Source organism: Meles meles, chromosome 1 (genome assembly GCF_922984935.1).
Source record: "Meles meles chromosome 1, mMelMel3.1 paternal haplotype, whole genome shotgun sequence".
Lineage (NCBI taxonomy): Eukaryota > Metazoa > Chordata > Mammalia > Carnivora > Mustelidae > Meles > Meles meles.
The window spans coordinates 4,735,895-4,759,431 of record NC_060066.1 but is presented as its reverse complement, the minus strand read 5'-3'; the positions used below and the strand labels follow the sequence as shown (position 1 = coordinate 4,759,431).

The window sequence follows — 23,537 nt, the reverse complement described above, 5'->3', positions numbered from 1 at the left end:
TTTGTTTGTTTGTGTTTTGTTTTGTTTTGTTTTAGAGAGAGAGAGAAAATGCAAATGGGGGGAGGGGCCGAGGGAGAGGGAGTCAGAGGATCTCCAGCAGACTCCCCACCGAGCGCAGAGCCTGATGCAGGGGTCTATCCCATAGCCCTGAGATCATGACCTGAGCTGAAATCAAGAGTCAGATGCTCAACTGATGGAGCCCCCCTGGACACCCCTGGAAAGGGGAAATTTGGACACAAGACAGACACACACAAGGGAAGGTGAGGTTTGGAAACCTGGGACACCATGTGAGGATGGAGGCAGAGACCGCAGGGATGCCTCTGCAACCCTGACACCACCAGATGGCCAGCAAAGCCAGGAGGGAGGCCTGAACAGACTCAGGAGGGACCGACTCTGCTGTGTGGACTCCAGGCCTGTGAGACAAAGCCATCCTCTTGTGCAAGTCACCCCATGTTTGGAACTCTTCTGGGAAGCCCGGGGAAGCCAAGACAGCCCCATGCAGTAATCCTGCATGATTACAAGAGCTACCTCTGATTAATTGGGTGTTCTTTCCTGCAGGTCCTGGAAGGGACTCTGGACTCCTTGATGTCACACTCTAGGTGCCCACCATGCTGAAGCAGGGAATACGCCGTCCCCTCCCCTGTCCTCGTCAACCACAGCCTCCGCTTCTCTATTCCTTTCATTCAGCTAACACTAGAGGAGCTCCTACAATGAGCCGGCCCAGTCACAGTCTCCTGAGCAATGTCAGGGAACACACCAGGTGTTCTTCCTTCCAGGAGCTTACGGCCTACGGTGGGGGAGAGGGGAAGGCAGAGACCACCAAAAACACATCAATAGAGCAAGGTAACAGCATTCACAGAGCTGGGAGAGGGGCTGAGGGGACTGCAGTTTGGAGAGAAGCTCAGGGCAGGTGTTTCAATTTGGATGTCCTGGTAAAGAGTATACGCACTGGAGATCCGCATGGTGGGACGTGACCTCAGGAACATCCCCATGGGAGAGTGAGGAAGATAGGACTGGGCGCAGGAGAGATGGACAGAGATGTAACTGTAACAGGGTCAATCTGTCAGAGCCCAGGACCCGGGATGGTCCATCAGAGGTGACCCTGATCGGGGAGAGGGGGATAGAACTTTGCAGCCATCCTTAACCAGTCACTGGATGTCAATAGCCCCAGAGTAGGGGGAGGACGTTCATGCAATATTGGGCAAGGCAGAGACTTCCTCTGGAGGTAACCTCTCTGAGGAGGGACCCAGTGGCAGGTGCCCAGCCATAAACTCAGAGACCCCTGGGCAGCAGGTCACAGCATCCGCTATGGGAGGGGACTTCCAGCAGCGCTTTGAAAGAGTGAAGCAGAGAACAGTCCAGACACTAGGAACAGCCAACACAAAGGCTCTACCACAGGGTCATGTCTGGCACAATCAAGGAGCTACAGACACACTCTCTGGCAGGCGGGACATGAAGGAGGGGAGAGTAAGTGTCCGTTGCAGTGACTCTGGCTCTGTTCCCAGAAAACTGAAGAGCCCTTGGAGAACCGGAGCACTGGAGTGTTGCTTTAGAAGGACCATCAGGCCTCTACGTTGTGAGGGACAAGGGATGGGCAGGGGTGGCATCAGGGAGAACAGTCAGTGAAGATGATCGTACAAATCCAGATGGGACAGACGTTGGCTTGACCAGGGCATTAGCAGTAGGGGTGAGAAATGTCCTCTTCTGGAGACATTGTGAAAGGAGAGCCAACAGGATCTCTGGCTGCAGTGACACGAGGTGGGAGGCAGAGAGAAGTCGAGAACTGCTCTCCAATGCTGATCTCCACAACCGGAGAACAGAGTTGCCATTAACGGAGGTAGGGTGACTGATGGAAGAGGTTTGGGAGGGAAGGTGGGAGATCGAGTGTTTGGCCTGGGTGTCATCTGGACAGGAAGATGACAATGAGCCCAGCTCGTGCTGGGCAAGTCTGAAGTTTGGAAGAGGAAAGAACCTGGTGACATCAGCCAGGAAGCCAATGACACACAGATGGCATTTAAACCCAGGGGACTGAATAGCCCCAGAAGTGAGTGTCCATAGAGGAGCAGTGACAATGGGATTGGTTAAAGCCTATAATGCCAAATGGGATGCATTTAATAAGGGGAGGGGCAACTTTGCCTTAAATATCAAGAACCATACGAGTCCTGTCTGCCTGCAGTTTATCCCTTGTATGTGGTAACTACAGCTCAGCCGATGGACCTGGGCCCCTCCTGGGACCCAGACGTCCATTCATCTTCTCTCCTCCTCATCTGCTTCACTGCTGCCTCTAAACACTCCAGTCTAAAGACTTATCTCCATTGGAGAGGAGAAAGACAGGAAGAAATCCCATCTCCCATCCACGCCTATGCCTAATCCTCACTGCCTGATCTGTTTTCTCAATGCCCTGCGCTGGGAGAGTCTTAGGAAGATTCCCAGCTATAAATAAAGCACACTGGTTCTGTTTCATTACTGTTTCTTCTGGTTCTACAGCTCACTAAGTCATGGGAAGAGAGAGATCTGTGGTGGGATTTGTGCTTTACACTAAGCTTGGAAATTGCTAATCAATACGATTTGGAGTGTGGTAAGAGACCTCTTTGTCACACGGCTCCGTAAATGTCTCCTGCATCATCACTGCCCCATTCATATATGTAACCTCACCCAGTAACTACGAATTCAAATATATGCCCGTAAGTCCTCTTCCAAGCGGACGCTGCTCTCCCTGCTATAGTCTCTGCCCTACCCTTCCGCCAAAGGATGCTCTGATCCAAATTTGATCACTCACCTGCTTACAACATCCCATATTCACCCCTCCTGCACCAACCCCACAAGGGAAAGTTCTAGCTCCTTGGTATGCACTTCTGCCCCCGCCCAGGGGCCCTCTCCTACCCCAGAAGCATCAGCTCAAAGAGGGCAGTGGTGGCGAATGGCCATGGCCATTGGCTCTACTTGGCTTGATCACACTGACTAGCAAAGCCCAGCTCAGGGGTCCACTCTCCCCAGTCCTGGGGGGAGATTCTCCCTGCAGGGCTAGCTCTCATCTCCCTGCATACCAGGTTCTCTGGTTCCATGCTCCCATCATAAAAACAAACTCTCTGACAAAGGTCAAGCTGGACCGTACCTGGGGATCCATCTACCGCAGGTGACCCTGGGGAGGCTCCCTCCCCCAGGCACATGCATCCTTTCCCTTCTGCGATTTCTCTGCTCTGCTGTTGCTTCTGACACCTCTTCAACAGCTTTAGCTCAGACACTTTGCGTGTTTCTCCACCTTCAGATGTAATGAAATGGCGGTTTTTCTCTTGGAGTCCTGCCTTGCCGACACAACGCAGAAGAGTGTCGATTGTCCTGGCTTGGCAGACAGACGGCCGCGAATTCAAACCCTGGCTGTGCTGTGGGATAGCCAGGTGTATCTCCGGGCCTCCGTTTACCCATCTGGAAGATGAAAGTAATAATCCCTAACACACAGAGCTGCCAGGAGCACCGGGTGAACTGATGTCCTAAAGCTCCTGACACACGGTCTGAGCTCACAAAGTGTCACAAGCCACTGAACACCCATGAACTGATGAATCAGAGCCCAGGTTCCTGCTTGGCCTCGGACTCAGCTCCCTTGTTGCCTCGAGACCTGTGGACTCACATCATCTACACTGACGGACTGGACCAGCTCCCCCTCCGCTTCATCTACTAATTCACCCAAGGGGACAGCTGGTTTCCACTGCACTCCCTCTCTCCCCCTCCACATTACATAAAAGCCCCAATTCTTCCAAAGCCACTGCTTCGGCGTAGCCCATGTGCTCTCCCTCTGAACCGCCTTCACCACCGCCACCAATTTCCCCACCCCAAACATCCTCCTCTTCCCTTCCAAAGAGTCATTTCCACAGTCCCCGCAATCCACTTCTCCCTTCCTTCAACCATCCCGTAATCCTCCCTTAGCTACAAGGTGCCATCCTGGCTCTAAGACACAGCAAATCCACCCGTCATGATGATCAGGACTAACACCCTCTCCCAGTCTACAGAAAGACCACCTTCACGCAGCCTTCCCAGACACCACAGCACTTTCCAGGAGATGCCACACTTTTTCATCTCCAAGCCTTTGCACGTGGGGGTCTCAATGCCTGGGATTCCCTCTCAGTCTTTATGTGACTAGTGAGCCCTCTCTTGCAGGTAACCTCCCGGAGGAGGGAAGGGCATCCTTGCTTGTGCTCTGCTTTCCCGTTTGGGATGCCACTCTCTTGACTTGCATCTCTAACTCCCATGGTCCTCTGTGAACAACTTGAGTTCATGTCTCTGTCTTTCTCCTGGTTCTGACAGAGTTCCTCGGGCAGCGCTGAGGAAAGCAGAACTCAGTGTCCCCTGGACGAGTAAATTAACAAGTTTACAAATGCACAAACAGAGGAACAGGAGATGACATGAATCTGCTTCCCACTAGGGGGGATGTATATGGAACTCCAAGAAGGGGAAGCCACACATTCCCTCTTGAGGAAGATGACATCGGGGAAAGCTCTAGTGGGTAAGAAAGAGGGGGAGCAAATGTTCATCTGTGAAGTTCTATTTCGGGGAAGAAATTTTGTCCCCTCCTGCCTGCCCGTCATCGGCCGGGAGGATTGAATTCCCCATACGTCATCTCTCATTACGCACGGAAGAGAGGCAGGCGGGTGGCGGGCAGCAAGGAAAGCCAGTCTGAGTCTGACCCCCCCTCGACTGTGGTACCCTGCCGTTCTGCTCTTCGCAGAAGTAGAGTATTGATGGAAGGGGGACACAGACCTCACGCCATCTGAACACCCGGCCGGGCCCCAGGGAAACAAACGTGCCTGGTGGGCTGGAGACAGAATGCCCAGACTCTGGGGTCCAGGCACCCCCGAGGGAACCACTCCCTCTGGCCACTGGCCAGGCGCGTGAACCTGTGCACCCACTGAGCCTACAGAACCCCTGCCTCCTCTGCAGTACAGGCACACTCCTCCCTGTCGATTTATGGGGTTGTGAGAGGTTGTTTGTAGCGATCCAGAATTTTTAAATTTTCTTCTCCAGTGAAATTCTGGTTGACTCCAGTGGGCTGACACAGAATTCAAGAGATGGCTTCATCAAATGAAAGGAAAGAGAGTTTTTCAAAGAAAACTGAGAATGTCACCTTTTTGGGGGGACACAGAGCAGGTTGGTGAGTACAAAGACCTGCTATTTTTAGGAAGAGCAGGGAAAGGCCAGCCTTCTACTGGCGACTCCCCTTTTCCTGGAAGTCCCCACACAGTAACTTCAGAGACTGAAAGGTCAGCACGTGGGGCAGGTGGAGCCATGGAGACCGGAGCATCGGCTGGAGGGGACATGTTCAGACTTGCGTGGCTCCTAAGAGCTCCTCACCCTGAAGGATTGGAGATCTACTGTCCGAAGCCCCAGAGCCCCTGAGTCAGTTCTGAATTCCTTAGAGCCTCAGAGCGCACCTCCCGCGGGAGCTCAGGTGGAGATGGAATGGAGATCTGGGAGTGAGGGCTGCTCAGCTGAAAGTCATGTCTTTCCTCCCCATGTTGGATGGTCAACCATGGTGCTAACCTGCGTCAACATTACCAGGGACTTAGAAGCATGAGAAGCAGCAAAATTACCATTTTCAGGGTAACCATTTTTTATTATCAAGCGTGAAACATTTCCTGATTATTAAAAAAAAAGTCATGACAAATTCTGAATGATAAAATGCATTCTAATACATTTTTTTTTAAATAAAACACTGTCCAAGAAGAGAGCACTGGTGAAGTAAATTATGGTTGAACCCCTGTAAGGGAATCTTTGCAGCTGTTACACATAAAGGAATGTGCAGGGTTATAGAAAGTGCTCCCAAAAGGGAAAGAGAAAAAATAGAGACCAAACCGGTCTACCACATTTTTGTGAAGGAAAACATGCATGCATATAAAATACTGTTTGCTCAGTGAAAGAAAAGGGAGGAAGGAGAGAAAGAGAGGGAGAGGAGGAGGGGGACCAAAAGGAAGGGAGAAGGGGGAGGAGAGGGACAGGGGCACCAGGAAGGGATAAGAAAGGGGAGAGAGGGAGAGAAAGGGGGTCAGGGGCAGGAGGGAGGGGGTAGGGGATAGGGAGGGTGAGGAAGACAGAGAGGGAGGAGGGGGGAGAGGGGGAGGGGGACAAGAAGGTGGAGAAAGAGAGGGAAGGGGGTGGGGAGGGAGAGGAAGAGGAGGAAGGGAGAGTGGGGAGGGAGGGAAAGGAAGAGGTGAAGGGACAGGAAGGGAAGAGAGGGGACAGGGAGAGGGAAGGTGGGGAGGAATTTTGATGATAAAAATAACAGATGAGTGTGAAAATTGAGGGAAAGTATAAGATGAAACTGTCACCACGATTCCTTCCCTAGGCAAAATTATCTTATTTATGTCTCTGTGTGTAATTAGATGTTTAAAACGAGGAAATCTGATGAAATGCAATCAAAAATTGCTTTTGAGCAATACTGGACAACAAGAGCCGTTAAGGACCTCACTCCCTTATGCTTTCTACTCTGACCCAAGATCCATTCAAAGAACCTTCTAGAAAAGAAACATCCGTGATTTAGTATACCTCTACTGACTACCTTTCACGAAAGTCCCCAAGGTAATTATTTCTTTAGAAATGTGTTGCACATTGAAGTTGATAAACGAGTAGACTTACGTGTGCTCACCACACACACACACACACACTCATGCACACACACATGCACACACACAAAGCAACAACTAAGGGAGGTGAGAGGTGTTAACTGACCTTATTGTGATCCCTTCACGAGATAAACTAGGCCAAACCAGCACGCGCACACCTTAGACTTACGTGACGTTACGCGTCAGTGCTATCTCAGTAAAGCTGGAACAAAAGAAAGGTGACATTCTCACTTTGTAGATCCCGTGTATGAAGTAAAGAACAGGAAGCAGGACTTCCCCCAGGGAGGCCAATCCGAACCAACATGGCGTCCACTACATTTTTTTTAAGGATCTTATTTATTTGAGAGAAAGAGAGCATGTGCAGGAGCAGGGGGAGGGATGAGGGAGAGGCAAGCCCCCTGCTGAGCAGGGAGCCCAGTGACGCGGGGCTGGATGTGCGGCTTGACACAGGGCTCCATCTCAGCACCCTGAGATCATGACCCGAGCCGAAGTCAGACACTTGACTGACTGAACCACGCAGGCGCTCCTAAAACATTTTAAGACAAAGAAGGCTTTACCTCTTCCTGGGGGATTAGTTGTGGTGACTATTAAAACACCCGCTTAAAACACAGAAAGGAACTACCCAATTCAGGCTCAGCCAGATCAGCGGTCTGTTCCAGGCTATCTTGACGAGCCCCACAAGGTCTGGACCTCAGTTTAACTAGGAGCTTTACAAATATCCCTCACTGGCTTCTAATAGGATCCTGCAAAGCCAGTGAAGAAACAGAAACCAGAGGTTAGCAACTTGCCCGTGGGCACCTGGCAAATACCAGAAAAAAACCAATTTCAAGCTTTACTACAAATCTGTGATCACCAAGACAGCGTGGTACTGGCATAAAAACAGACACATTGACCAGTGGAACAGAGTGGAAAGCCCAGATATGGACCCTCAACTCTATGGTCAAATAATCTTTGACGAAACAGGAAAAAATATACAATGGAAAAAAGACAGTCTCTTCAATAAATGGTGCTGGAAAAAAACAAATCCAAATCAAGATCTGGGTCTGCGCTCCTTCCACTCTCCCACCTTCAAGACCAGAGGCCTTTCACTCCCCTAAGAGGGCTTCGCAAGTACCACTTTGAGGTCAAAACTAGAAAGGGCCACACTGCCCAGGGGTTTCTGCCTGGCCTCTGATTCCCCCTGTGGGTGGCTCTGAGCTCTCCAGAAGCATGTTAATCTGAGCCCCCTGGGAGGGGTTCTTCCTCACAGACCTGCTGAGCCTATACTCAGCCAGGGGTTAAGAGGATAAAAGGCTTAAAGCTTCAAGCTCAGAAGTCACAGATTCAAAGGCAAAAGAAGAAAAAATGGGATAGGACAATTGTTGACAGGAATGTGGATTTGCTAGAAAAATAATCCAGCATCTCCCAAATGCATAAATACCTGAGTAACGGTCATAGGAGTAATTCTAACAAGGCCTTTTGACAGGGAGGAGGAGATCAAATTTTTAAATTGCAACAACAATTATGGAATTTTATTCTTAGAGACCATGGAGTCAACCTACATGCCCTGATCTAGAAGGAACCCTTGACTCAGACCGATAAAAATCCTGAATCACACTGACTTGTAAAAAAGTGAAGGAAATCTGTCTGTCTGCACACATGGAAAGTCATGGGCCTGAGCTGGTACATTAGATCTCTGATTTCTGTGCCATGAATATCATACCCCCTGGCCATTCATCAGGGCACACGGTCCATCTTCACAGCAAATGGTCCACTGTCAAGGCCCTGGAGATACTCACCAGTGGGTCCCACATGCCCTACCCTCCCAGAGCCATCCTGGCCTCTCTTTACCCAGCAATGCTGGACATCCAGTGGGGTTCTCAATTACTATAATCCCACTCCCATTCAAAAGTGAGGGAATGAATGAAAAGGACAGCAACATATTTTAATAAGAGAAGTGAGGAAAAGGATTGTTTCTGACAGAACCAGACAAATCAATTAATTGATCTCTGGCAAGCAAAGATAATTGTATTTCTGAGTCCATTAAGGCATATCGGGGCTGGTTAACTCATTTCACAGGGAACTGGTTGTCGCCGGCCATTAGGTGATGATGGGGATGTCGAGGCATAAACACAAGAAGGCATTTTCCTTCTGGAAACCCTTGACTTATGACTCAACCGTTTTCACTCTGGTAGAGAAAAGGCAGATGGGTTTGTTCAAAGGGGATCTCAATCCTAATACTTCCGTGAGTGTCTGACCTTAGATATCAGACCTGATAATACTGATTGAGGCCAGGAGATGAATCTCAACATCAAGGAAAACCTTCACTCAGAAAGAAAGCCAGTTTGATATTGAGCTTTGTCTGAATTAAGACTTAAAATGAAATCTGAATACATTTTCAAGGACAAATGTTGGCTCCCTTTCAGCGAACAATATTGGGCATGAAGGCTCTCACCGTCATACATAATAAGCACAAACGAGATCTTAATAAATCGATGACTACAAATGTTCGCATAGTGGGGGGTTTATACTTGTATACTTTATACTTGTTCGCTCAAGTACTTCCTTATGAGAAGACTGTTGTAAATGATGTAAGACTTTCCCTTCTGCATTCTGGCTTCGAGAATCCATACTGGAAAACTTACATGGAATCTCCATGGGCTCTTGAGCAAGAGGCATCCATGTGCAAAAGGAGGCAAGGTCCAGTCTCCTCCTGGAGAAGGGGAAATGCCACAGTACTGCCATGAAGGAAGGGACCTGGGTCTATTCTCTTTGGAAGGAGAGGTCTTCAAGCAAAGCCAAGGTTTCTTAGTGTGTGGACTCCTCCCTTGGTCCTAACCCAGTCATTTTCCACCTGGGAACCACCTGGGAGAGTTTACAAGTGCTGGTGTCTGGGGTCCGACCCTAGAAGTTCTTTATTTAATTAGCCTGGAGGGTGGACGATTGCAGATGATTACAGCACACAGCCTAAGTTGATACTATCATAGAAACCTTCTGTGCTGTCCCCCAGACTCAGCTGGAGAACACACAAAGACATGGTTTTCTGAGTCTCATGACCCGCGATTCTGACTTGGTAGGTCTGGGACAGGACCAAGGGTCTGCCCCTCTAACAGAAGTGTAATGGTGATGCTCCTGCCCATGGGCCACACTCTGACATGCACTGATGTAAATAGTACGTTAGGAATCAGGAAGTGTTTTCTCACTGTAGGGATCCATGGGACCCCATCCTAGTTGCAAGAAGTTCTCAAAGAAGCAGAGAGTTCTATCAGGGCAAATACAAGCTCTCATGGATCTCCGAGGAGATGCCAGGCTCTGCTGGGTCAGGCACAGGCCATATAAAGTCAGGTGAGATCGGGTCCCTACCCTTAAGGAGCCTCAAGCCACTTGACAAGAAGACAAAGCCAGACAGGACATCACCGCCATTCCCTTCTGCAGCCTGGCCCTGTCCCCCACCATTAATGTCTCAGAACATCAGTGGCACAGACATTAACATCGCTATAGTCACAGTCTAACAAGAGACCATCTGCAGTAAGCTCTGTGATCTTCCAGACCCACCTTCGTACTCTTCGTTTCCCTGTGGCCTTCAAGGTGTGCTCTGCCTCCTGACACTACCGAGCCATTCCGTGGTCTGGTCCTCCCAGGTCTTCTGCATGGCTGAATCCTACCCACTTTTCAAGTGACAGCTTTGGGTGATCTCCTCCTGGGACACCTTCTCTGACTCTACCCACAGAGTGGCTTCTCCTGCTGTTTCTCTTCATAGTATCCGAAGCTCATCTTTGTCACAGAATTTATCCTACCTGGTGGTCATTCCCTGTGTGTGTATCTGCCCCCCTTATTAGCTGGCAAATGCTCTGTGGGCACAGTCTCTCATCTTCATGTTTCTAGAGCCTTTTACAACAGCATATGCTTACTAGTGTTTATAGGAACAACGGTGTGAGTGGATGGTGGAAGAAAACCTAGGAGAGGCAGGCTTTAAAATTACGAGAATGAGGGATTCCTACAAACTGGGCTGGATACAGTAGATAAAGATCAGTCAACAAATAGTCTGACATGAGATTCTATTTCAGCTAGAACTTAAAATGGTAGAATTTTCAAGGTAGATATTACAAGGAGGACATTCAAGAATGATCTGAGCACAGACAACAAAGTGTAGAAATTTAAGGTCAAACCATTCAGGTTTTGAACACTGAGCTGGGTGAGAGCATGAGCAAGCTGGAGGGTTGTAAACAGGAAAGCAGGTGGTCCCACTATTCGTAGTGATGACAACTTAGATGGTACTTACCAGGTACCAGGCACCAGGCTAGCTGTCCTGCATATATTACTTCATGCAACTCATACCATTAGACTTCTTCTGATTACCCTGTAAGACTGTGTCATCTCCATTTTACAGGTGACAAAATGGTGGCTCAGAGTGTTTTAAAAAGACATTTTCACACTCTCAGAGTCTACGGGGGGGCAGAGTGTGGCTTCACATTCAGGTCTGACCCCCAAGCCAGGTTCCCCAGTGCCTCCCTGCCTCTGCCCTTTTTGTCAGGGTGAGTCTTGCTGCCAGGCATGGGTTGACAATTCACAGTGCATGGTAACTGGTTTCAGGAGATGCTTTCCCTTGGAGAATTTGCTTCAGACAATATAGACTTTGGAGAAATGCAAGTTGACTGTTTACTCAAAGCAAACACCACCAAAAGGCAATATGCATTCTGAGACTAGAAAAACCATCCACAAACATAAATGTACCAGAAGCAAGTAATCCCCGAATGGGGTAGAATCTCATGCAATATTCTCAGTTCTGCATCCACGTGCTTTTGACACATCTCACAACGAATCAGATGGGGGTGTATACCTGACCAGAATAGGCAGTGATGATCTGGGACATCAGGATGGAGGTACAAGGGGCATGTCTTATTATCTGAGAAACTGCTGAAATGTGGACGCCCACAGTCAAATTCAGTGTGAGGAAGGACATTTTCCTTCCTTTGCAATCCCTAACTCTAATTTCTACCTCCCAAGGACATTTGGAGCACATCCTCAGACCCAAAAATGGGCCAGCTTCCTCGAAGCTGATACATTTCAATGACACATGGAAATCCTCCGTTTTCTTTCATGGGGGTGCACCTCGCCCGCTAGTCTTAGATCTCAGTCGTCACTTCCCCATGGAGTGTTTGCTGGGTAAAGTAACTTCATCTCAGCATGAGCATGGTTCCTGTGGGATTCGGAGCAGGTAAACCCTTGATGATAGAGCTGTATGGACCACAGCTGTCAGGTGCCCCTCTGAAGGAGGCAGAATCCTGGCTGGTGCTGTACCTAGCCTGTCCACGGCTCTCTATAGCCTTGACCCAGGGGACTGGGGACTCTTAACTTCAAGGTCTTACTGCTGGCAGAACTCTAGAGATCTTAAAACCCACTCTATTCCCATAAGAGCTCTGACTGCCTTTATCCAAATGATGCTCCAGCCTGTTCATGGCCAAGGCTGCTATGAAGCCCACCATAAGTATGCGCCATCCTAAGATGATGCCCTCATCCATATCAAAGTGCCAACACCATGAAGGGTTGGCATGGAGAGCAGAAAGAAATTCCTAAGAGCCTTTGTTCCACCAGACCCGTGGTCACCAACTGCCGATGAATTCATACTTACAGTAACAACATCTTCAAGCACGCAACTCTAATATACGTATATTAAATTACAATCCCATACCCATACGATTGCATAATCCTATGCAATATGCATTGTAAGCATAGAGAAGGATCTTTTATTTATTTTTTTTAAAGATTTTATTTATTTATTTGACAGAGAGAGAGATCACAAGTAGGCAGAGAGGCAGACAGAGAGAGAGGAGGAAGCAGGCTCCCTGCGGAGCAGAGAGCCCGATGCGGGGCTCGATCCCAGGACCCTGAGATCATGACCTGAGCCGAAGGCAGTGGCTTAATCCAGTGAGCCACCCAGGCACCCCTAGAGAAGGATCTTTTAAAAGATGAGATAAAGAATTCAATAATCCTTGTTTTAAAAATTAATTACTTTTTATATTAAAGGAACATATAACCTTTTTGCTCTTACTAAAAATATACATATAATAGTGATTCAATATTCTGGTTTTAATTTAGTCTAATTAAATATTAGACTTCAGTGTTGAGCATGGCTACACAAGATAACTCCTCAAAACACACAGATCTAAAGGATCTTAGGCAGGCAGAGTGAGTCGCGGTTTCCTCTCTCGTCTGGTAAACTCCTTAACCAACTCTTCCAGTTTTGGGGTGTCCCTTGAAATGTCCTGCTTCTGGGGACGGTTTCATACAAGACTTAGTCAACACCTGAAGGCCCAGAACACCATTAGGATTAGGTGTCTCATGAAGAATTACAGTTACAACTCCATATATCCAATAGTCCTTTACATAGGTTCAAATTTCTCAGCCTCCTTATTTTTGAATCTGATCAGCTTGCCATTCCATCCCAGTGTGCACGTGTGAACGAGACTGAGCACGGGAAGACCAGGGCAGTTCTTTCTTGCTGTTCACCGTACTTTCATTAGCAATATTACCTTCGATTCATGATGGCTTTCAGTATTTATTTTTAAGCCACTTGCTATTTTATGAGGGTTAGTGTAATTAAAGGAAGAAAACAATTTATGGATGTGTATATCTGTCCAGTCCCAAACTGTAGTATTTGGCAATATGAGGATGATGTCATCAATTCGTCTGTACTGCAGGAGGCCCTTTCATTTGATGCCAGAGTTACTGTGTAGAACTCACGACTAGGTGCCATATGGACGCAAACGTTTTCCAGGGTCAATCTGGGTTCTAATTATTAATAGAGCTTGATTTCCCTTTGATTTTTTCAAAGATTTTATTTATTTATTTGTCAGAGAGAGAGAGTGCACAAGCAAGGGGGAGCGGCAGGCAGAGCAGGCAGCAGGAGAGGCAGGCTCCTTGCTGAGCAAGAAACCCCATGTGGGACCTGATCCCAGGACGCTGGGATCATGACCTGAGCCGAAGGCAGCAGCCCAACTGACTGAGCCACCCAGGCATCCCTTCTCTCTGATTTTTGATGAAAAGAATTATAAGTGGAAGTTTTAAAATTTTCTTCCCACATCTTGATGGATGTTTCGTGTAGCCCTGCGGGGGAAGGCAGCCCACCCCGGAGACCAGGCTTACATCATAGAAAACAAGCAACTCAGCCCCAGAAACCCCCTCTATTACGTTAGAGCTTCGAATTGTTCCATCCCCCTGATCCCAAATTACCCGTGGGGCAAAGTAAAGACACTACCACTCAGGCTGTGGTTGGTGATGAGGATTTAGGAACTCATCAGTAGAAGTGTCTAATACATGATAGACAGAAGAATGGGGGGAGGAACCAAATGGGCTTCAGGAAGCTGTAACCGAGCCAGGACCCGAGAAGCCAGGCCCCAAGCCCAGAGTCTTCTCACTACACTGCATAGCTTCTGATCAGGTGAGGAGGGTCTGACTGACGGTGATGAGCTTCTGGAAGATGCCGAGATCTTTGCTTCCTGAAAACTCAGCTCCAGAACCCCGACCAGAAATGAGGGCCCCTGTCCATGGAACATAGCTGGTCCCAGGATCATTGCCTGGTCCCTGCACCACCTGCTTCAAGTCACCCACCAACATGTCCTGGCCACTGAATCTCTCCTCATGGAACAAGGAGCCGTCGTAGACAAGGTGCACTGGAAGCAATGACTCGGACGATCCTGCTGAAACTGGAGACTGACCCGGGCGGCAGAGGGCAAAAGTGTGAGATGGTCTCTACTTCTCTGCCCTGAGTCTAGACTGTCCTTGCACTTGGCCTTGGCCAGCGGAAGGCCCGGGAAGTCCCTCTGTGAGTTCGAGGCTCCCTGGCAGGATGTCGTGTGTGTGTTTCCACTCCTGCTTGTAGGGCTCATCTGCCGCCTCCCAGCCGAGGGCCCAGACCTGGAGCAAATCACGCTGAGGGCGGCCAGGCCCTGTAATCCAGCTCAGCCTGCCTGCTCTCAGAATCCACAGCTGAATGGAAAGCTGCAGTTTTAAGGCACTACAGTTAAAGTTCAGGATAGTCTGTTCCGTGGCAAAAACAAACCAATAGATGGAACCACTTAAAAGCATCAAGTTGAACAAAGATCAAAATGCTTCAGCAAAGCTTGGTTTTAAAGTAAGCTTCCTCCTCTCTCCCGCAAACCTCCCTTCCTCCCTTCTTAGACTTGCGTTTCAGGACTAGGGAGGACACTGGCAGCTCACGGGCAATGCCTGTCGAAACCAGTTAGATCCTGTATTTCCCAAGGAAATAGCCCAGCCCCTTCCTCTTACGGATTTCAGTTTTGAAGGCTGTGGGCTGCCGGCTGCCTCCTTTGCCCCCCGCACGGCAATAAAACTATTGTTCCTCTTTATCCTTAACCCTGTCTTGGATTGTATTCTGGCTCTGAAGCATGGAGGCCAGTTTTCCACTACACGGATACCTCCTATTTTGCACTGTTAACTTGAACACATCACCAATACAGTCTCTATGAACTTAGGTTTCCTTGTCTGTAACCCAGGGAAAGCAGCAGCCGTCCTAGGAGAGCCCAGAGCCCTCCGGTGGGACTAGACGCTTCACATACACCATCCCACGTGGTTATCTGCAGTGACCTTGGGAGGAAGGTCTGTCCTGAAGACCTATTGAGATCACACGTGTACAGCACCAAATTCAGAGCGCATCCTTAAAGACTACATTTTAATTCTTTACTTAAAGAGTACATCATAAATTTCCAGTCCTTGAGAGATCTAGGAACAGGTATTAGGTATGATACACAGTTTTGGGGAAATGAACCTACAAATATTGATCAGGAAGACATCTTATTGTCAGAGCTATACAAGCAAGCTTCATTTCCAATAAATTCACTTCCCTGTAAAATTGACCAACGTACGTCAAGGAAGAGGAACCCAGAAGAGCAAAGGTGGACGGGAGTGCAGGAGAGAGGGGAGAAATTCACATTCTCAAGTCTGTCAGTGTGTGGGTGATTTTCAACCTCACTAAACATTTGGATGTTCCACTTGGCAGGAAAAATTATGAAAATCCTTTTCTTGTTAATCCAAAATGTCCTACCACCTATCCTTACCACCTCTATTTCCTGCCAGGAGAAACACACACATACACAGAGGGCCCTTGAACAACGATGGGGTTCGAGGCACCCACCCAAAGCAAAAATCATGTAGGACTTTGGACTCTCCAAAAACTTAACTACTACTAGCCTACAGTTGACCAGAAGCCTTACTGATCACATAGACAGTCAAATACACATATTTTGTATGTTGTATGTATTACACACTGTATTCTTAACCTAAAGGAAGCTAGAGGAAGGAAAATGTTATTAAGCAAATCATAAGGAAGAGAAATAACATCCATAGAGCTATTATGCTGCATTTACAAATGCATGTTCTACTGGACCACACAGCTCACATGCGTGTCGTTCAAGGGCCAACCATGCATGTATGTACACACTGATAGATACAGAGATACATACTTACCCTCTCTGAAACAGATCCACATTATAAAATTTATGTAGCTCTACAGAAAACTCAACCGTTCCTTGTACTTCAGACATGATCTTTTTGGTTCATTACCTGAAAAAGAAGAGAGAAATTAAGAGCCTGAGATCCCATCAGCCAAACACAGAAAACCTGGGCTTCCACAGGGGAAACCCAATGTACTTGACCAATGGGAGCATGGTGCGTCCATTGGATGTCATCTCTCAGAGGTTCCCTTTACAGGGAAAGACACAGAGACAGGAGACACACTTACTGTTGCTCAGCTCACTCCTGGAAGGACCAGACTTGGACCCCGTTGTCTTAATCCTAAGGTGGGGCTAGTCTACAGCCCTTCCTTACCTGTCAGTGTCATGGAGGCAAGAGCAGCCCAGCTATGAGCACAGCGCCAATGGCGACTGGGGAGAGCCCCAGCTCGTCCACTTTCTGCCTGTGTGACTCTGAGCAAATCACTTAATGCCTCCTCTATAACACGAGTCCTGGTAATAGCACAGAACTGATAGAGGATGGACAGATTAAACGGGTCTACCACACAGAGCACTTTGCACAGTTCCTGACATGCACAATGATTAATACCAGTAATTGAGAGTGACTTCATCATTGTTAGTATAAATGCCATCTTGAAGGGCTAAGGGGCCTGGAGCGGCAAGGCCAGATGTGCTCTCCACCGAGCACGGAAGCAGAGGGAGTGGGTGCCGCTGTCCAGTGGAGGCTGAGCCCAGCCCAACAGGATGCTCATCTTCCCAGCGAAGAGACCTGAGGGCCAATAACAAGAGGGCTGGATGGGGAAGAGGGAGGGGACAAAATTAAAACAGTGCAAGTCTAGGAAGAGAAATGAACCAAGGGGAAGAAAAACTCAAAGTAGGCTGAATTCTCGGAGGGTATGAGCTTGTCTAGACACCAACGATTAGGAGGAAGGGAAAGAAACTGACTTTTATGGAGTATCTACAATATACTCTTGGGGCTGCATGAAGTATTTTCTGTAAGTTGCCTAATTTTGACCAAGAAGAATGTTATAATAAAGTTTCTTGCCCCATAATGTAGATGAGGAAAAGGATCAGAGAGGCGCTAATCTAAACCACTTTCCTCCTCTAGATTGCTCTAGTGGTGTGTACTGTGGAAGGTGTTTGCACTCCCTCCAAGCCTCAGTTTGCCACCATGTGTAATGGGATGATACGAGCTACATAGGAAGAGTTGCCGTAGAATAAGAGGTAATTACTTGCAATGAGAAGGTTCTTGGGGAACCAGCAGGTTCTCCCTGGATAGTGGCTGGCATGATTTTGGGAAAGGGGATAATGAGACAGAGGGAGGAGGGAAGCTAAGAGGAGATCCAGTCTCTCCTACCTGGCACCTAGGTCTCCTTTGAAAGCCTCTCTTCCCTCTACTCCCCTGATGCCTCAAAGACCAGAACACCATCCCTGGGGCTCAAAGTACAATGTCACTGTAGCCAGTGAGGTCGTGCCAGGCCAGCTCCCAAGAAAAAGAACACAAGAGATTAACGTGGCCTTGACTGCGTGCCTTGGCTCTGACATGGGTACTGTGCAGGGAAACATTTCTGAAGATGCAGAATTCTGCTGGCCAAATTAAAATGCAGCAGATCCCAGAACACAGCCTCTATAAATCCTGTAAGTGGAATTACAGTCTGGCATACCCGAAGAAGCCTGGCTCCCAGAATGCACTGAAAACCAATCTCCGTAATGGGAGAGCCCTGGAGGTGCACACCTGAGCCGGTCAAGGTCAGAACCACGCACCCCCTCTCCCCGGCCCCAATTTCAATGTCGAGGCACTTCCAGTAAGAGCTTGACAGGGGGCCAGCAAATAAAGCCACTCTGCCCTAATTTTGTTATCACATGAAATATGGGGACAGCTGCCTCTTCCCTACTTCCATCTCCTGTGCTCAGTCTCGAGCCTTAAAATACTGCAGAGCCAAGAAGCTGTCTGACCCCTGCTTGCGGTGGCAGGGTCAATAATTCCTGACCCTCCCTGATCCCCGACTTTGGGAGGACGTTACAGAGTAAGGAACAGAGGGAGAGCCAGAACAGCACACACTGACACTCCAGCCTACGGCACACCAAACACTGCTCGGGGGCGGCGGGTGCATATGTATTTCACGCCCACCATGAAACACGTCTGCAGCGGGCGGTCCTGGCACCGGTCACCCAGGAGGCAGCCGCGCCATACATAAGAACGGTACTGACCCGGAGATACAGACACTACTTTTCCATCTCTGGCCCTTACCGGTAGAATGGCTGGGACAGTGTTTGTCTGGGGAATTCGTCTTTAGGAGAAAAAAGACTTAGTGCATGGAGAATACCATGCAGAACATTGTTTTCTCCTGGAAAGATGTGTCCTCATGTCCTACTGCTCAGGACAAAGTAGCGGGAACTCGTAAATGCAAACGCAGCTTATGAGTGGAGAGCTATCTATTCCTTTTTAAGGCCATGCAATTCATCATAACCCAAATACCAAGTTAGTCCATGAGGAAGATGAGTTCACATTTAAAATACCAGTTTGGGGGCACCTGAGTGGCTCAGTGGGTTGAGCCTCTGCCTTTGGCTTGGCTCATGATCTCAGGGTCCTGGGATCGAGCCCCGCATCGGGTTCTCTGCTCAGCAGGGAGCCTGCTTCGCCCTCTCCCTCTGCCTGCCTCTCTGCGTACTCGTGATCTCTCTCTCTCTCTGTGTCAAACAAATAAATAAAAATCTTTTAAAAAAATAAAATACCAGTTTTACAGTGTGGAGATTCCTCAAAAAATTAAAAACAGAAAGACAATATGATCTAGTAATTCCACTGCTGGGTATTCACCCAAAGACAATGAAAACATGAATTTGAAAAGACACAGGCACCCTTATGTTGACTACAGCATTGTTTATAACAGCCAAGATACGGAAGCAGCCAAGCGCCCACCGATAGATGAACGGACAAGGAAGACGTGGTACGTACTCACACCAGAATATTACCGAGCCGTGAAGAAGATGAAATCTTGCCTTTTGCAGGAGCATGGATGGAGCCAGCAGATACTACCCTAAGTCCATTAAGTCAAACAGAGAAAGACAAATAACAGACAGTTTCACTTATATGTGGAATCCGAAACACCAAATGAACAAACAAAACCGGAAACGTCTCACGAACCGGAGGCTGTCAGACGGGAGGGGATTGGGGGACAGGTGAAGCGATAGCGGGGTGAAGGGGTACACACTTCCAGTTACAAAACAAAGTCCCAGGGTGGACAGGACCGCATAAGGAATACGGCCGCAGACACCGATGTGCCGTGCGGTGACAGATGGGGACCGCCGCTAGCACAGTGGGCCCTGAATCACGTGCAGAACTGCTGAGCCACTCTGTTACGCATGTGACGCTGCATGTCAACGACAGTCATAACAAAGACACAGAATAAAATAAAATCCGTTTGAAAACTCCATATTGGGGCGCCCGGTGGCTCGGTCGGTTGAGTGTCTGGCTTTCGGTTTTGGCTCAGGTCATGATCTCAGGGTCGTGGGATCAAGTCCCGCACTGGGCTCTGCGCCCAGCCCGAAGTCTGCTTCAGATTCTCTCTCCCACTTCTCTGTCTCTCCCTCTCAAATAAATATATATAATCTTAAAAAAGAAAAACTCTCCATATTGCTTTTGCCAGTAATTGTACAGGGTCCAATTGGCAGAGATTGCGGGAATCTGTAGGAATCCCAAATTATCAGCTTGGGTCCCAGCCATCTCCTCTGCCCTTTCTATCTGAGGAACAGAGAGAACATAGTCAGAGGAGGGTCAGCAACCTCAGTATCACTTATTTTGAAAGCAAAGCCTTGGGTCCCCCCGCCCCCCGCCAGATCCACTAAGCCAGAAACTGTAGGGACGAGGCTCTGGAAAGGAGTCCACACCCTCCAGGGAACGCTGATGCCAACACCCACTCAGAAACACTGGTGGACAGTCTAGGGGCTGCAGTTTCCCGGACCTGAGATCACCAGCTTCCTGGGGGCTGCCTCGCCTTGGGCCCCCTGCTTTGCTGGATTTCTGTCCCTTGGCCTCCTCCACGTGCTGTGAAGAGTAAAGGACTGCCTGCCCCGTCCGGTGGTTTTCATGATCCATAGAGATCAAGCACAGGGAATGGCTGATACGAATTAGAGCACACACACACAAGACAGGCATTTTTAAAAATACAGGCCAGATTTAATTTTAAAAATGTCCCACTGGGCAGGAAGCTGCCAGCTCTGTGGGAGGAAGTGCCCCATGACAGCGTCTGTAAATATACAAATGGCTCAAAGAGCGGTCGCGGCAGTATCCCCATCGCCCACGTGGCAGAATTCACCGGCTCCTCAAAATACAGAGGGTGTGGACTACTAAGGGGCGCATTATGGATCCACGGCCGAGTAACAAATAACCCAAGCCTCCCACGGGCACAGCGGCGACAGGGGACACACGCTCGTACGTTCCACACTCACATTATTACACTCACACGCCCAGGGCACACTCAGACACCAGCGCAGACACACACACCAGGTGTACGCACATCACACACACCCGCCAACGCGTGAGACCGCATGGCACATACCCCATCACACGCAACATGCAGCACAAGGGACCCACGATGCACACAGGCACCACACCCACCCCGCGCACCAGAGACGCTACGCTAGCTTCCTACTACAACCAGCAACCGCTCCCAAGCTGGAGGCTGCGATCATCCGATCACATCTGCGGTCCAAGAGGCTCAGCTCCCCTCATGCACTTCCTGAAAGCCTCCTGCACATCCCGGCGCTGCACCTGTGAGCTCAGGGCTGGGACAGGGCGACTGAGTGCCAGTCGCAAGGAGAGGGAGGAGGATGGGGAGGGAGAGTCCTGGATGTTCGGGGAAGGCGCCCCTGGGAAGGCAGACTTGTGAGTGGGGAGGCCATGCCCGGTCCAGGGTCACCCATGAAAACCTTCCTCTGCTTAAAAAGCGAGAAGGGATCCGTGCATCTCGATGTTTACGTTATCTACGATAGCCCAACTGTGGAAAGAGCCCAGATGCCCACCAGTAGACGAACGGATAAAGAAGATGTGGTTCATACACATGGGATATTCCACAGCCATCAGTAAGGAGGGCATCTCGCCATTTGCAACGATATGGACGGAGGTGGAGTGTATTATGCTAAGTGACATTGGTCAGAGGAAGACAAATACGATTTCACTCCATGAAATTTACGAAACAAAGAGAATAAGCCAAAGGGGAAAGAAGAGAGAGACCAGAAACAGACTCTGAACCCTAGAGGACAAACTGGCAGTCACTGGAGGGGAGGGGAGGGTGGGGGAAATAGGGGAGGGGGTTTAAGGAGGGCACCGGCTGTGATGAGCACGTGTGTCGTAGGGAAGTGTGAATCACTGTGTTGTGCACTGGAAACTAATATTACCCTGTACATTCATTAACGGGGATTTAAATAAAAACGTTAAAAACAAAAAGCAAGGAGAGCTCCCTGGCAGGTCCTCAGGGCCTCAGCATCGGCCCACCTGCCCTGCTATTTCCCCCACATGGAGTAAGTCCCCTCCTCCAGGCAGCAGCGCCATGGGCCTGCACCTGGGCGGGGCCAGCTTGCACCTGCGAGCATGGTGTAGGGACGGCACCCACAGACACAGGGAAGGGTACCAGAAGGACTCCTGATGCATCTGGCAGAGATGACGGGACACAAGCTTCAGAGAGGCCTTCCTTGTGGGTCGGGGAGAGAACAACGTGGGTCTCTAGGGCACCACACACACGTGCTCTGCCCCAGCCGGCTGGGTCCCACTCACACCAGGTGACCTAAAACATGCCACTGCCTTCCCTGGGCCTCATCTTCCTCCTCTGTAAAATGGGAGTCATCATCACACTTTCTTCATGTGGTTGTTAAATGAAACATGTTAATATACGTAAGGCATTTAGAACCTGGCATAGAATGGACCCCGACCAAAGCTGGCTAACGCTAATTTTATTCCAGGAGGCAGAGTGGGAGTGGTACGCACTGGTGTGGCCGCCCCCCTTGCTTTGCATTCATTCAGAGCAATCCTGATCAGACACCCTCCCCCACAGGCCTGCCCTTCCTGGGGGACTTCTCACAGCACCTGTCCCCCACAAGAGATGGGCCCATCCTGTAAAGCAATGAACTTCTCACCACTGGGGGCTTCAGGGATCCAGGCCCCCGAATTGTGTTTCAGTGGCAATGAAATTCCCTCTCAGCCTCAATGTCGTAAGACCCCATCAGCCGCAGGCAGACCATGCTTAGCTCAGATCAACAAGGAACAAGACAAAAGGTTCAGAAGAAAGCAGAGGAGATAGAGTGAAAGACCACTACAGGATTTTTGCATTGCCTCTCTGAGCCCGGATTTCCACATCCGTATGTCGAGGGAAAACCAACGAAGAGAACGATTTGCAAGGGTGGCTAATGAAAGGGATTTTTTTTTAAAAAGCAGGAAACTGTTTTCAGTGTCAAATAGGGTCTTATTGAAGTAAGGAACAGACACTGTGTTGGAAACATAAGCACATTATTTATCCTTCCTTGAGGGTGGAGATGTTTAAGGTCCTTGAAAACAGGAGGTCGTGTCTATCCATGGCCTTCTGAGCACTCCACGCCCCCCAGAGTGGTTGGGACACCACAGACATTCACAGATACACGTGGAATTAATGAATACGGGGCGATACCGGGACCTAGAGCTGCAGTCACAGCGCGAACGTGGAAGGGAGGCCCATTTCCACGAGGGAAAACAGCAACACAAAACACACGTCGCACCAGGAAGGGGTTGCACCTGCTTCTCATGCCAGCTCGGATGGGAAAACCAGGGACATGGCCAAGTCCTGAACCAGAGACCAGAGAAATGCATCTGCTGTCTATCTGCGTGACCTACGGAGGGCAAGGAAGAAATAGTGAAGGCTCCTCCTTCAGAAACTAAGCTCCTTTTCTTTTTCTTATTTTTTTTTAATTTTTAAAAATTTTTTAAAGATTTTATTTATTTATTTGACAGACAAAGAGGCAGAGAGGCAGACAGAGAGAGAGGAGAAAGCAGGCTCCGCGCTGAGCAGGGAGCCTGATGCAGGGCTCGATCCCAGGGCCCTGGGATCATGACCTGAGCCGAAGGCAGAGGCTTAACCCACTGAGCCACCCAGGCGCCCCTGAAGCTCCTTTCCTTACAGGGCTTCACAAAGTGGTCTGAATGTAGAAAACGGTAATTCTGAGTGGCATCTGGAACTGGGCCTTCAGGGCAGGGCACACGTCTGTGTATGTGTGTGCGTGGGTAAGATCTTCGGGTCTGGGATAAACAAACCAGAAGTCAAATCTCTGTTCTACAATTAACTGCACGTCACAAAACTCTGCAAGCTTCCGCGGCCTCCTCTACAATTAATTCCTTACCCCCAGGGGTAACACACCACAGGTGTGAGTCCCAGCCCTCCAGGGACACAGAAGGCTAAAGTCACCGAGAAGAACTGTTGAAGGATTC

At 49.1% G+C, this 23,537-nt stretch overlaps 1 protein-coding gene across 2 annotated transcripts in view; it reads right to left on the bottom strand.

The window, feature by feature from the left end:
• The window catches only part of FAM135B (family with sequence similarity 135 member B), a 278,770-nt gene that overhangs the window by 162,434 nt on the left and 92,799 nt on the right, over positions 1 to 23,537 (bottom strand). For both annotated transcript variants that reach the window (XR_006815335.1, XM_045981336.1), the window contains exon 2: positions 16,080 to 16,175. Coding sequence is in view for 1 of the 2 variants with exons in the window: in XM_045981336.1 (XP_045837292.1) it covers positions 16,080 to 16,156 (77 nt within the window). In the remaining variant the exon portion in view is untranslated. The remainder of the gene's footprint in view (positions 1 to 16,079; positions 16,176 to 23,537) is intronic.